This window comes from Sorex fumeus, unplaced genomic scaffold, assembly GCF_029834395.1.
Source record: "Sorex fumeus unplaced genomic scaffold, SorFum_2.1 ptg000122l, whole genome shotgun sequence".
Taxonomy (NCBI): domain Eukaryota; kingdom Metazoa; phylum Chordata; class Mammalia; order Eulipotyphla; family Soricidae; genus Sorex; species Sorex fumeus.
In genome coordinates, this window is record NW_026606179.1 from 39,158,468 (window position 1) to 39,173,045 (window position 14,578).

General features: G+C 61.2%; 1 protein-coding gene across 1 annotated transcript in view; it reads left to right on the forward strand.

The window, feature by feature from the left end:
* CPNE2 (copine 2) overlaps positions 1–14,578 on the forward strand; it is a 47,622-nt gene that overhangs the window by 32,765 nt on the left and 279 nt on the right. Inside the window, exons 13-15 of the mRNA XM_056135673.1 lie at positions 4,396–4,447; positions 6,901–7,034; positions 13,069–13,305. Coding sequence (XP_055991648.1) covers positions 4,396–4,447; positions 6,901–7,034; positions 13,069–13,305 — 423 coding nt within the window. The remainder of the gene's footprint in view (positions 1–4,395; positions 4,448–6,900; positions 7,035–13,068; positions 13,306–14,578) is intronic.

Here is a 14,578-nt window from a genome sequence, read left to right on the forward strand (position 1 = left end):
ATAAAATGGATGGTCTCCACTTTTTAAGTTTGAGTTTCAGGAAATATTTTAGATTGCGTGTTCCACTTTAATAAAAAAAATCCTCCTTTATGACAGGAAGACATGATAATTACCGTCATGAGGTTCAAGCACAAAATAAAATTCAGTGCAATATGTCTTAGGTGCCAGGGTTGGAAACTTGGTTAGGTAAATGAGAACAGGCCGTACATACACTATGCTGGATTAGATGGTTTAAATTTCCTTATTTACATAGATTAAAATCATACAGCATTTAATCACGACAGATTTGCTTTCGTTGATTTATCTTCTGATATTTCCATTTGCCATTTCTTTAAGTTTTGTTGGAACGAGCAATAGGAAATCAGCTTGTTAAATGCCTGCCAAGGGGGCCGGCGGGGGGATGGCAGGGGCCCTGGGAACACTGGCGGTGGGATTGGTCTTGCGGCATGCTATGACTGAAACAGTTCTGCTGTGAACAGCTTTGTAAATCACAGTGCCTTAATTAAAAAAAATACATTAAAAAAATTTTTTTTAAAGAATGAAGTGTTTGTTCCAGTATATCCTGGGACAGAGAGATGCTATAAAATTTGCTATTTATCTGAGATTTGCTGTAATGGGGCAGACTGTATACTGTCAGGCAGCTCTACTTATTGGGGAAGGGGGGTGTTTGGGCCATGCCCAGGGGTGCTCAGGGATCCTGACAGTGCTCGAGGAACTTATTGGTGCCCGGGAAGGAACCTGGGTCAGCCACATGCAGGCAAAAGCCCCAGGGCCTTTGCGCGTGATCACCCCTGGCTAGTCATTGGCTCCTTCTCACGGATTCTACCCAGAGTTTCTCAGCCTTAACTCCCGAACTCCATAGCTCCAGCCCAAGCTGTATGTATTTACTTCTTCCCTCCCCTCTACTTATATCAAACCCAGGCCTCCTGTGTGCAAGACATGCCCTTGACTGAGCCAGATGCCCCTAGGAGACAGCCCTGAAGCCAGGCAGGGTCATCCTTACTGAGATGGGGCAGCACGGGCCTGGGTGAACCCAGAGGGAGGGCCCAGCCTGGTTAGGGGGCATCAGGGAAAGCTTCCTGGAGGAGGCAACAACTCAGACAAGGAGAAGGGGAAGTGGAGGTACACAGGGGACTCGAAAGAGCCATGGGGCAGAGTCATGGAGGCAGAGGGGTCAGCGGTGGCACCTGCCGCTTGGTCCTCAGCTCTCTGGGTTGGAGGATTTTAGCCCCATCTCAGGGAGTGGATCAGGCCAAAATCCCGGGGACCAAGGCAGCCTCTCTGGGAGGCCATGCGATGCCACAGGAGCCGGGCACAGGGCTGCTAGGGTGGCCGGGCCCAGCACGAGCCTGTTGCTAGGACACCAGCGGCTTTCAAAGAACTCTGGCTGAATGAGCTGTTTTCTTGCGCAAAAGCCTCCTTGGAAATGTCACAGGGCAGCTCTGGGGGGACGGAGGAGGGCCTGGCGGTGCCAGCAGGGGTGCCCGCACCTGGCTTGGACAGGCGGGCAGGCAGGGGCTCCATCCTGCCCCCCCTGCCCCCACGGGGAGACCCCCTCCAGTCCCTGCACCCTCACTGGCTGTCCCCACTCTCCCAGCTTCTGTCCAGACTTCTAGTCACTCCTGCCCCAGGGCCTTTGCGTGTGATCACCCCTGGCCAGTCATTGGCTCCTTCTCATGGATTCTACCCAGAGTTTCTCAGCATCTCCCGGCGGGGCAGCCCTCCCAGGTGCACTCTCGTGGGACCCCTCCCCGCCGCTCACCTCAGTCTGGGTTGTTTCTGGTGAATTGTTTCCAGGTTGGCCCTGGGGTGGGGGTGGGGGGCTTGTGTGGAGGGAAGCTGAGGCCGGGACCGAGCGCAATGGCGTGCTGGTTCTCAGGCTGGGGAGTTGGGAGCAGTGTGGAGCCTGCGACTCTGCTGTCTGCCCTGGGTACCGTAGCTCCCTGCACGGCCCGGGGCCAGGACAACCCCCAGACCACCCCGGGCCGTGGGGAGCAGCCTCAGAGGGCCGCAGGACAGTGGGGAGGGCCTGGTCTTGCATGCAGCCTGCCCAGGTGTGCTCTCCAGCACCCCATATGGTCCCCCAAGACTGGGCCCTGAGCACTGCAGTGTGGGCACCCCCCAAAAAAGGTGGGGGCATGTGGAATCCAGGCGCTTTTATGTGTCTTTCTGGGTGGGGAAACTGAGACTCAACGGGTGGGGGAGGGTGGCTGAGAGTCGTCCACTCCCCCGTGTCTGCTCCGTGCCGTGTTTTTTTTTTTTTTTTTAGCTTTTTGGGTCACACCCAGCGATGCACAGGGGTTACTCCTGGCTCTGCAGTCTTCCTGGTGGTGCTCAGGGGACCCTATGGGATGCTGGGAATCGAACCCGGGTCGGCTGCATGCAAAGAAAAATGCCCTACCCACTGTGCTATCTCTCCAGCCCCACTGCCGTATTTCTTTCTCACTGGCCGCAGCACGGGCAGCCGTGGGTGCCGGGGTGGGAGGCCCCTCACCGACTGGGCCACCAGCCTTGTCCTAGTTGGCGAGTTTACTGCTGAGAGGGGCAGTGCTCCACAGGTGGGTCCTGAGCCGCTCATGCCTCCCTCGGGGACCCCTGGCCCTCTGCACCTCAGTGTCCCCCGTGTCTGACCCTGTCACCTCCTGCTCAGGTGGGGCTCCCCCCACCCCACCCCCAGGTCTGTAAAAGCTTCTTGGATCTGATTTTGCAGGAAGTCGCTGGCCCGGGAAGGCCCGTTTCCCTGGCAACCATCTTCCCTCCCAGCCCCTCGTCCAAGCCCCCCCCCCCCCCGCTCCCCATCGCTGTAGAGACTTGCGACGTCTCCATGGCAACAGGAGACACTCTGACCCCCACACCTGGGGGACCGGGTGAAGAGAGTCCCTGGGACGTCAGGGGATGGGCCCCAGGCCGGGCCCCCTGGGCCGAGGCTGTGACAAGCAGAGACGTCCTCCTCTTTCCACGGAGGTACCCGCAGAGCCCGCGTCCCAGGCCACCAGCTGGTCCCCACCCATCAGATCTGAGGCCCGAGGGCCTTGGGCATCAGGACTGTCCATGCCAGGAAGCTCTGGTATCTTCTTTCCTTCTCTGGGGACCCCTCAGCCTGTGTGTGTGGTGTGTGTGTGTGTGTGTGTGTGTGTGTGTGTGTGTGTGTGTGTGTATTTGTAAAATGGGGTCCCTGGGCTGGAGCCAGCCTCGGGGCAGAGGGGTCTGTCCGGACTTATCTGGGCCCCCTGATGCTCATCTCAGCCCGGACCCTGGACCTCGTCTGAGTTAGTGAGTTCACGGAGTGTCAACTGACCTGTGTCCAGTTTCAGCTCGGCCCCTAAGTCAAGAGCAGCTGCTGGAACTTTCCAGTCCATCTGTGTTTGTTTGATCATCTGAAAAATGGGATAATAACAGGCCTTTGCCCAGAGGCCCCTTCTGAAGTGGGGGCGGCGTGGGGTGTGTGTGCAGGAGGCAGCGGAGAGAAGGGGCTGTGAGTGGGGAGCAGTCCCCCACCCATTTCAGCTCTCTCCCCTCTCCTGGGCCCCAGGGTCTGTGGCCCCTAACTTCCTCCTTGCACCCCACATGTGGCTGCATTATTGATGCTGCCATGGCCCTGGGTTCTTGTGGGTGTCACACCTGCAGGCTGATGGCGCAGAAACAGGCTCAGTGCCCAGGGTCCGGGAGAGGGAACAAGCCCCTCAGCCTCCTGCCCTCCAACCCCCCCTGACTTCCTGCTCCCCCAGTCCTGGGGGGGCGTGGTGGTCAGCCAACCCCAGGAGGGCTCGCAGGCAGAATGCCCACGGAGGGGAGGACCCTCCAGGCTCAAAGCAGGAGGCTCGAATTAAATTATGAGCCCACAGAGTGGTCCCCCCTTCCGGCATCGCTCCCCTCTGGGGGACTCTAAGAGGAGCCCCCCGCCATGAAGAGACTGGGGGGACGTGGGTGGTTTCCTTGGTTTCCTCCCCCAGGCACTGAGGGTGGGGACTTGGAGAGAGTGTACAAGGGGCTGAATACGAGCTCTGCATGCAGGGGGTCTGGGTTTGTTCCCCTGAGCACAGAGCCAGGAGTCACCTCCGAGCGTCACCGGATGTGACTCAAAATTTTTATGAAGACAGAAAAGGGTGGACCCCGGGAGCCAACTCCAGGAGGCCAGCAGGCAGAAGCCTGAGGGGCACCCCCAGCACCGTAGGACTCCCCCCCACCGCCTCACCAAGTGCTCACAGTGACCCTAGACCCCCTCAGGAGCACTGGGCCTGACCAACACTCCTGGGTCAGGCTAGGTGTCCCTGGGAGTGACCCTGCTCCTGACCCCAGACTCAGCGAGGAGGTGAGCACAGAGACGAGGGGCTCTCAGCAGAGGGTGCGGGGTCGCCCAGGCCCACCCCAGCATCTCCTCCCTCTGCCTTGCAGGTGTCTCACGAGTTCGCCATCAACTTCAGCCCCACCAACCCCTTCTGCTCAGGTGAGTGGCCCTCGCCCTAGTGCATCTGTTCAGGGTCATTGGGGGAGGGGGAAGGGGGAAGTGGGGGTTCGCGCTCTTGCTCCCATCCTCAGAATCTCACGTGCAGATCAGGAGCTCAGCGTCTCGCAGGCCTGGGTTCAAGGCCACTGGATGCCCTTTCCAGGCTGTGCGGCCTTGGGGAGATTGCTGTCCCTCTCTGGGCTTTTGCCTTCTCTCTGTCTCAGGGGGCTGGAGCGATAGCACAGCGGGTAGGGCGTTCGCCTTACACGCGGCCAACATGGCCGACCCGAGTTCGATTCCTCCACCCCTCTCGGAGAGCCCGGCAAGCTACCGAGAGTATTTGATATGCCAAACACAGTAACAACAAAGTCTCCAATGGAGACGTTACTGGGCCCGCTCGAGCAAATCGACGATCAACGGGAGGGCCTTTACCTTTACCTTTACCTGTCTCAGGGGGCGGCGACACCATGGTCAGGTGGGACTTGAGCAGAGGCCGGCGGGTCTCACACCTGCCTCCCCTCTCCCTCCTGCCCTGTCTTCCCTCAGCCTCCCACCCCCCATCCCCACCCCCACCCCGCCTTCTCCAGAGGGCCTTGGCACCCAGGGATTGAGGGGAGCGTGTTTGTGCTCACCCATCTCTAGGCTTGGGAGGGTTTTGATCTTGTTTCCTTGGCGGGGGAGGGTGCTGCGGACCACATACAGCAGTGCTAAGGGGTTCCTCCCAGCTCTGTGCTCAGGGTCACTCCTGAAGGTAGATGATCAGGAGACCAGACGGAGGTCGGCCGTGTGGAAGGCAGCGCCCACCCCCTGCACCCTGTATCCCAGACCTCAGAAGGTGTCCGAGACTCCTAAAGGGAGTTAAGAAACAGCTGGGGGGGGGGGGCAGAGGAGGGGAAAGGCAGTGGGCGCCAGCACCCAGGAGCCCCATCACCGCTGGGCCAGGCTGGGGATCACGGGAGTGCTCTGGGCCTCCCCTGCGCGGCCAGGGAGACTACCCCAGAACACACTAGTGGAACAGAGGAGGGGTGCCAGGCGGTGATGGAAGGGAGCTCCCTGACACTGTGGGCCCTTTCAGCTGGGGATTTGGCTGGAAAAAGCCTCTGCTGGGGAACTGGAACGATTGCACGCGGCCGACCTGGGTTCGATTCCCAGCATCCTGTATGATCCCCTTAGCACCACCAGGAGTGCTGTCTGAGTGCAGAGCCAGGAGGAACCCCTGTGCATCGCCGGGTGTGACCCAAAAAGAAAAAAAATAAGCCTCTGCTGTCCCTGGGGTCCCAGCTGGGCCCGCCTGGCACACGGGGGCAGTCCTTCCATGCCCTCTTGACTGAGGCTATGCAGGGCCGGGCCCTCACCGGGAAAGGTAGTCCCATACTGGTCTTGAGCTCCCGGGACTGGTGTCCAGGGTCTGGTTGGCCAGCATAGCCCTGGCCGGAGGCTCTCTGGACACAGAATGGGGGCATTCTCAGGCTCACAGTGGTGACTGCTCCCAGCATGGCCAGCAGCCCAGTTCCCCGGTGACCCTGAGCAGAGCCAGCACATGTCCAGAGTGGCTTCCCCAGCCCCAAGGCCACGCGCTGACCGCCCTGCCCTTCTCTAGGAAGATGCCACCGGGGCCTCCTGCCAGCAGCCCAGAGCACACGATGAGAAGTCCCTTTCATGATGAGTGACTCCATTGAATGATGAGTGACCCTCTTAAATGATGAGTGCCCATTGAATGATGAGTGATCCTTTTTTTTTTCCTTTTTGGGCCACACCCAGTGATGCACAGGGGTTACACCTGGCTCTGCTCAGAGGACCATATGGGATGCGGGGATTGAACCTGGGTCGGCCACGTGCAAGGCAAACGCCCTACCCATTGTACTATCGCTCCAGCCTGATGAGTGATCCCTTAAATGATGAGTGACCCCATTGAATGATGAGTGACCCCTTACATGATGAGTGGCCCATTGAATGAGTGATCCCCTTATGATGAGTGACCCACTGAATGGCGAGTGACCCTGTTAGTGCTTGCAGAGGCTCTGAAAACTGGACCACTTACCCCCTCCCACAACTGAGAGGGAACATCGGCAGAGCCAGGCTCTAGGCCAGAGTGGGTGCGTTCTGGGTGCTGCATGGCCCCACTGCCCGCACCTCTGCTGGGCCCAAGCCTTGAACCGCCACAGCCAATGGCCAAGTATCACCGGGAGGGGCCCCAGCCACCCTGAGCACTGCTTGGGAGGACCACCAAGGGAAACCCAGCCCCCCTGCTGAAGCTGTAGGCATCTGCCCTCCTGACTCCCCCACCTGACTCCCCCCCCTTTTGCTCCGGTCTCCCTGGTCTTCTCCTGGGGGGCTTCCTGTCCCACGCCAGCCACCGCAGGGGCACTTGGGGCCAGCCGGGACTCAGGAGAGCCTGGTCAGCGCCGGGGGTGGGCGGCGCGGCCAGACTGACCCCACACGTCTCTGCGCAGGCGTGGATGGCATCGCGCGGGCGTACTCGGCCTGCCTGCCCCACATCCGCTTCTATGGACCCACCAACTTCTCCCCCATCGTCAACCACGTGGCGCGCTTCGCGGCCCAGGCCACGCAGCAGCAGACGGCCACGGTGAGTGCAGACGCTCACGCGGACACGCGGGCTGGGGCCGACCCCAGGGTGGGCGGGGGGGGGGGAGCCCTGGTCCCTACACTCCACCCCGGAGGGAGGGGGGCTGCCTTTGCCGCTGCAGCATCCTCAAGGAGCCTCTCTCTGTACCTCAGTTTCTCTGCAGGTTTAGTAGGAAGGCGGGTCCTGGCACCCAGGGCACAGAGCTAAGAGGCCACACTGCCGTGGGTGCGAATCAGGGCTGGGGGCACTGGGAGGGGCTTCCTGGCTCCCACCTCCTGCTTGGGGCTGCTGGGCTGAGCAGTCAGGCCCCACAGGGTTCTGGGGCTCCTGACTGCCCTGAGGCCACCGGGCTGCTGTGTGGCTCTGGGCAGGGCCTTTGGCATCCTGGGCTGCTCAGGCTTCTCCCTGCCTCCCAGCTCCAGGCCCAGTGCCAAGGTTGGGCTGACCGGGGTGCCCCCGCCCACTGCCCCAGCAGCCCCCAGGACCTGCCCAGTCCTCACTCTCCCACTGCCCAGGTGCACACTCGCAGACTGCACCCATAGGCTGGGAGTGGGGCTCGGGTCCAGGGTTGGGGGCCCAGTCCTGTGATGGGGGCTTTGTACCCGCCTGGCCAGCCCCGCCCTCTCCTCTGCGTGCTCTGATGGTCCCCCCAGACTGAGCCTTCCACTCCCTTCCCAAAGGCTCACCCTGATTCCCTCCCACCCCCCAGGCAGGCAGGCCACACTGGCCAGCACCCCTGCAGGGTCAGTGCCCCCCAAGTGCTGCTGCCCCAGCTCGCGTTCCTGCCCAGAGGGGTCCACGAGAGCCTCTGACTTGGGCCTCTTGCCAGCCTCGGCTCCTCAGGGACCCCCTTCCTTAACTAGGAAGCTTCCGCTCCGGCCTCCTTCCTGCCCCGCTCTCTGCAGCCTTTGTTGGTCCCTACCTGGCCAGGCCCGGCAGCCTGGCTGCTCCCTCCATCATCCCCCCCTCATCCCCGCTGCAGGTCGCTCTCCTGGCTTTGCTTTCACTCACTCCAGCGTTGCTCCTCTCCGACCTCCTGGTGGCCTCCGCCCCATGGCTGGGGATGGGTGGCCAGTCCCCACTGTTCTCCAGGCCTGTGGCAGTGCTGAGTGGGGAATGGCGTGTTGGTTTCCCCACTGAGCGGGTGCAGGGGTCGTCGGTAGGGTGCTGGCCTTGCCTGTGGCCGACCCCACCAAGAGGAACCCCTGAGCACAAAGCCGGGAGTAGCCCTCGAGCACTGCTGAACGTGGCCCCAATTTTTGTTTTTTTTTTTTTTCTTATTGATTTAGGCTTTTTGGGTCACACCCGGCGATGCACAGGGGTTTACTCCTGGCTCTGCACTCAGGAATTACCCCTGGTGGTGCTCAAGGGACCATATGGAATGCTGGGAATCGAACCCGGGTTGGCCGCGTGCAAGGCAAACGCCCTACCAGCTGTGCTATTGCTCCAACCCCTGTTTTCTTTTTTTTTTTAAAGGTTTATTATGGGTCATACTTAGAGAGGCGATGCTCAGGGCTTACCCTTGGCTCTGCACTCAGGAATTACTCCTGGCAGTGCCAGGGGTGGATCCTGTGGGATGCTAGGGATTGAACCTGGGTCGGCCATGTTGGCTGCATGCAAGGCAAACGCCCTCCCCGTTATCCCATCACTCCTGTCCCTGGGCCCAAAAATTTTAAGAAAAATTTGAACAAAAATACAACAAATACGCCTGAGGAATGGGCACGCTTAGACCTGCGGGGGGGATAGGCGCGTCGCTCCCCCTGCTGTGGGCTGTGTCGGGGGTGGGCCGCGGTGGTTGCAGACCCCGACTGCCCCCTGTGCGGGTGCGTTAACTGACACAGGGCGAGGCCCACAGGGACCAACTCCCCAGTCCCTCACAGCAGGGTGCAGGGGGCAAGGCTGGCGCCTTGGGTGACCGCCACGTCTGGAACCGCAGCCCAGGCACTGGCGAGCAGCGTGTCAGCCCCTGGTGCGAGGTGGGAAGGCTGGAGGACGCTGGGTTAGCAGCCGGGTCCAGGGAGGCGGTTCTCTCTACAAATGGAGTATCTCAGTGCCCAGTGCTGTCCGGGCCCTTCCCGCATGTCCGGGGGAGGCCTGTTCAGGACAGGGTGGGCACCGGTGTGGGCCCGGGGCTCGCAGCAGGGGAGCTCGGGGCTGGGTTGGGGGCCCAGGTGGAGGCTGGGGTCAGTGCCGCCAGGATGGTAGGATACTGGCTGTGAGGGTCTGTTGGGAAGAGGTCCCCGTGGTCAAGCCTCCTAGGGTTGGAGTCCAGTCCTGTGCTGGCCCCTTCTCCCCTGGGGACGGGCAGGCCACTCCGTCTCTCTGAGCCACAGTCTCCTCTCTGTACCATGGGAACCCAGGTTGCCTGGAGGAGTGAGTTAGTGTTAAATGGGGCTGGAGCAATAGCACAGTGGGTAGGGCGTTTACCTTGCACGTGGCCGACCCACGTTCGATTCCCAGCATCCCATAGGGTCCCCCAAGCACCGCCAGGAGTCATCCCTGAGTGCATGAACCAGGAGTAACTCCTGTGCACCACCAGGTGTGACCCAAAAAGCAAAAAATAAATAAAAATAAAAAATGACACGACAGAACCTGGCTTGCTGGGACAGGAAGGACAGGCCAGGTGAGGGTGAGCGCAGGGCTGGGATGGGGCCGGAGGAAGGGGGCACAGAAGGAGGGATGGGCTCTCGCGCCAGCCCTGAAGGGGGCAGCTCAGAGCCCCGGACAAGCCCTTCTATGAAGTGAGAAGAAACTGCTGTGGTGAGGCTGGGCCCGAAAGGGGTGGATCTGGGAAAGGCTGGGGGTGGAGGGAGGAGAGGGGGTGACTGCCGGCTCAGAGGGGGTGCTGGGCTGGAACTGCCGTGTCGCTGTCTCCAGTGCTCATGTTAGAAGCACTGGGCTAGGGGCTGGAGCCATAGCACAGCGGGGAGCGTGTTTGTCTTGCACCTGGCCGACTCAGGCTCGATTCCCAGCATCCCATAGGGTCCCCCGAGCACCGCCAGGAGTAATTCCTGAGTGCAGAGCCAGGAGCAACCCCTGTGCATCGCTAGGTGTGACCCAAAATGCCTAAATAAAATAAAAGCACTGGGAGAGGGACCAGAGGGCGTTTGCCTTGCACGCGACTGACCTAGGTTCAATTCCCAGCATCCCATAGCACTGCCAGGAGTAACCCCTGAGCATCACAGGGTGTGACCCAAAGCGCGGGGAAAAAAAAAAAAGAGGAAAAAAGAAACACTGGGCGAAGTGGCTAATTCCCAGCACTCAGAGTCTGGAGAACTGGGTAAAGGCAGAAGGTCACTGCATCCCAGAAAGGTGTTTGGGTTGCTGGCTGCCCGGCCAGTCTGCCTCTGGAGCAGGGGAGGGGCATGAGTTGCAGAAAGGGTGTGTGGTGAGGGGGAGACAAAGAGGGAACAGGATGGCAGGGCACGGGGGGGGGGGGTGCGGGGCCCAGGAGTGTCCAGGGGAGCCCCTGGGGGACCCTGGAGTGTCCATGGGGGCCCTCTGCAGGGGTGAGCTCTGGCAGTGTTAGCAGGCTCAGGCGGGCCCCCAGCTCTGTGGGATAGAGCGACAGAGGCAGGAAGGGCACGCGGGCAGGAGGGAGCAAGCCAGCAAGGGCCTGGCAGTGGGGCGGTTCGGGGGACCTCAGGCTGGCCTGTTGGTGGGCACTGCAGAGCCCCTTCCGCCTCCCTTGCCTGATTCCACTCTACGTTCTCCACACACTCCTCCCTCCTGCTCTCCCAGCAGCAGGGGGTCTCCACCAGGCGCCCCCTGCCCCCATGGTGGTAGCAGACCTTAGAGGCTCCCCAACAGTCTCGGCTCGGGAGGGCTGAGCGGGGCTGAGCAAGGGAGGCCAGTCCTGGCGGTGGGCACTGGGGTCAGCTGATCTGTGAGGGCAGTAGCATTGGCTCTGGGCTTGGACTTGCCTGGGAACAGCATCGAGGCTCTGGCGGGCCCCTCCCCTGCCAGCCCCCCACCCTCCCAGGGCAGATGCTGGTGTACACCCCAGGAGGGCACTTCCCAGTGAAGCCCAGCGCTGGGGGCAGACTGAACCATTCCCGTCCCTGAGCCGCTGGTCCCCTGGATGCTCTCCCTGTCTGTGGGTGCTCCCGTGCTGTAGGCTGACGGAAATGGTGGGGGGCTGGAAGATTGCTGAGCTGGAAGGGCTTGAGGCCCAGGAGGGCATTTCCCTCCCCCTCACCAGCTGAGGAGCCCACCACCACAGTGCCCCACAAACCTCATCGTAGAAGTGGGGTTCAAGGCCGCTGCGGGGCTGGAGCAAGGCTGTTCTCTCAAGACATCGGGCCGGGATGAACTTCTGAAGCTGCCCTACCCTCAGGGTGGGGTGCTGGCTGGAGCCCTCCTCTTCAGGGATTCAGCTACCATCTCCATAGCAACAGGTCTCCTCGGTGGAGGGACTGGTCCCTTAAAGGCACAGTGCAGGGAAAGCAGGGACTTGGCCCCTGGAGCCCAGCATCAGGATGGTGGCCTTGGTTCGTGCTTGGGGAACAGGAGAGCTGGGGGTTAGGGGGAGGCTGCAGGCGCTGCCTTTGTCACCTTTGTAAGTTCCCCAGGCAGCAGATGGCTTTGCTGGGAGAGGAAGTGGCTGAGGGTGGACCTGGGGTCTGGCTGGGCTCCCCCGCCCCTCTTAGCATCATGACCTGGTTTATTTGGGCCCCAATTCCTCTCCTAGGATCCCAGAGTGTCAGACTAAAGGAAAAAGCCACCAAGTGAGCGTATTAATCTATGTATGGGACAGTGGGGTAAAACTGATACCCCCTCCCACCCCCGAGCAGTCAGAGAGCACCAGGCAGAGCACCGAGCACACAACCCGTCTCCCAATGTGACTCCGCCCGCTCGGAATCCCAGGGTCCCGGCCCCAGGTTCTTCCCAGAGCCTTTCTGCTCCCCCCTCCCCACCCTCAAGTCTACTCCGACTGTGTCGCCCACAATAGTGATTTGGGTTTTGAGGTGGTATGTTTCTTTTTTAAACTTAAATAATTGTATACAGAAACTTTCAACCCGCTGTAGGTGAAAAGTCACTTACCAGAAATAAAGTAGCAGTGGAAGTAGCTCCAGCCCACTGCGGATGACAATCCATCCAGCTCAGACTGTCTGTCGCCTCCCAGTGCCAGAGAAGGTGCGCACTTGGGAGAGGCATTCAGCCCTAAGCCCAGCCCTAAGCCGAGACTCAAGACTCCCTCCTGGGGACAGTCTGTGATCGCCACCCTTAGCCCCTACTGAGGGAGCTGAGCGTAGCACAGAGGGAGGAGGGCCTGTGTGCCGAGGGGGGGTGGCAGCCAGGATGCAGCCCAACATCGCCACGGGCAGCCCCACTTTGCAGAAGTTGCCACGTGGCGGGCGGCCCCACTTGTGGAAGGAGCCATGTGGCGGGCAGCCCCGCTTTGCACTAGGAGCCACGTGGTTGGCAGCCCTGCTTTGAGGGAGCCACATTGGCGGGCAGCTCCGCTTTGCACTAGGAGCCACGTTGTGGGTAGCCCCACTTTGCAGGAGCCACATTGGTGGGCAGCCCTGCTTTGCACTAGGAGCCACGTGGCGGGCAGCCCTGCTTTGAGGGAGCCACGTTGGTGGGCAGCCTCACTTTGCAGGAGCCACGTTGGTGGGCAGCCCCGCTTTGCACTAGGAGCCACGTGGCGGGCAGCCCTGCTTTGAGGGAGCCACATTGGTGGGCAGCTCCACTTTGCAGTAGGAGCCACGTGACAAGTAGCCTCACTTGCAGATGCGGAAAAAGCGGCACAGGGACTTGGGTCTCTGGTCTGTAATCTCACTGGGTGGTCACTGCCAAGCCCTGATTCCAAGGCCTTGAGAAGCTCCAGCGCAGGCATCTGGGACCCCAGCAGGACGGCAAGAGACAGCAGCCGTGCCATGGCTGAGCTGCAAGGGGGCACGGGCGTCCAGGGCACCAAGGCTCCCTCTGGGGAAGGAGCGTCTCTGCCTCCCAGGGGTCTTGAGGACTGAGGTATGGGGGAGGGGTTCCGGGGACCTGGGGCCTGCTGATTCGCTCCCCTTCCCTGCAGCAATACTTCATCCTCCTCATCATCACCGACGGCGTCATCAGTGACATGGAGGAGACGCGGCACGCGGTGGTGCAGGCGTCCAAGCTGCCCATGTCCATCATCATCGTGGGCGTGGGCAACGCCGACTTCGCAGCCATGGAGTTCCTGGACGGGGACAGCCGGGCGCTGCGCTCGCACACGGGGGAGGAGGCGGCCCGCGACATCGTACAGTTCGTGCCCTTCCGGGAGTTCCGAAACGTGAGTGTGGGCACTGGCTGGGGCGGGGGGTGGGGGGGAGGCACGGCAGGACCCCTGCAAGCACAGTCCTTCCCAGAAGCTGAACCATTTGCTGCCCCCATCCCTAGCTCCTCTACTCCCGGGGTCCGGTGCCAGCCCAGGGCTGGCCCCGACGTGGCCCAGCGCCCACATGTAAGTGAGTGCTTGTTTCAGCAGCTAATGGCGTTAGCAGCCCGGGTGGGCACATTCAGGGGCACAGTACCCCCACGGGGCTCCAGGGCAAGGCTTTCTGGAGGACCTGCGCCCCCCCCACCCACAAGACCTAGGTTTGGCACGGAAGCCAGAGTTCTTCGTGGGGGCGAGAGTATCCCAGGCAGGTTGAGGATGGAGCCAAAGTCGAGAGCGGAGAGGTTTTCCTGCTGGTGACGTCCTCTCTCCAGTGGCCTCACCTCGCAGGTGAAAGCAAGCCCCTTTCCAAAGGGTGCATGGTGGGACTGCCGGCACCCACTCTGTACCTACAGGTGGTGGTGACCCCAGGACTGCCCACAGGGTGCTGGGCTCGGCTTATAGTAGGTCCATGGAGCCCTAGGATCTCATGGTCACCACCGTGGACTGTGAACCCGGGATCCAGCTCTGCTCTGAGCAGCTATGCAAGTGGCCCAGGGCCAGCCCTGCCCTCGCTGGGGCTCAATCCCTTTAGGGGACTCCCAGGGGATTGCAACTCAGACACGGGACTGGAGAGACAATTTAACAGGCCAAGGCTGCTCTTGGCATGGGGGAGGCTCCGGATGCATCGCCCCGACACTAGCACCCAAGGGAGAAACCCCCCGAGCCAAGAGCAGTCCTCCAGGCACTGCCAGGTATGCCCTTCCCACCCCCAACTACAACAAAGCACCAACTCTAAAGAACAGACAGAACGCTCTGCTCTGTACTCCACGGGGCTGCACCCCTGCAGAACCTTCTAGGGTCCTGAGCGGTGGTTGGGTCCCTTCCTGGGGACTGGGCGCTTCCCGAGGATGAATCCCGGGCGTTCCCCGCCCCATCCTGCATCGGCATGGCCCGCACAGCCCTTCCCCCTGCCCCCACCTTGGGCAGTGAGCCGAGACTTCATGCCTGTCGGTGGTGACCCAGAAGGTGCTCGGGAAACGCTGCCGCCTCGCCGCCTCCACCGTCTCTCTCCCCTAAAAGCCTCCCACAGGCAAATGCATCCGAAACGCGGCTCCAGGAGAGAGAGTTACACTTAGCATGGAGGGAGGCGCTTCTAATGGAGGCTATCGGGCAGGGCTGGGGTGGG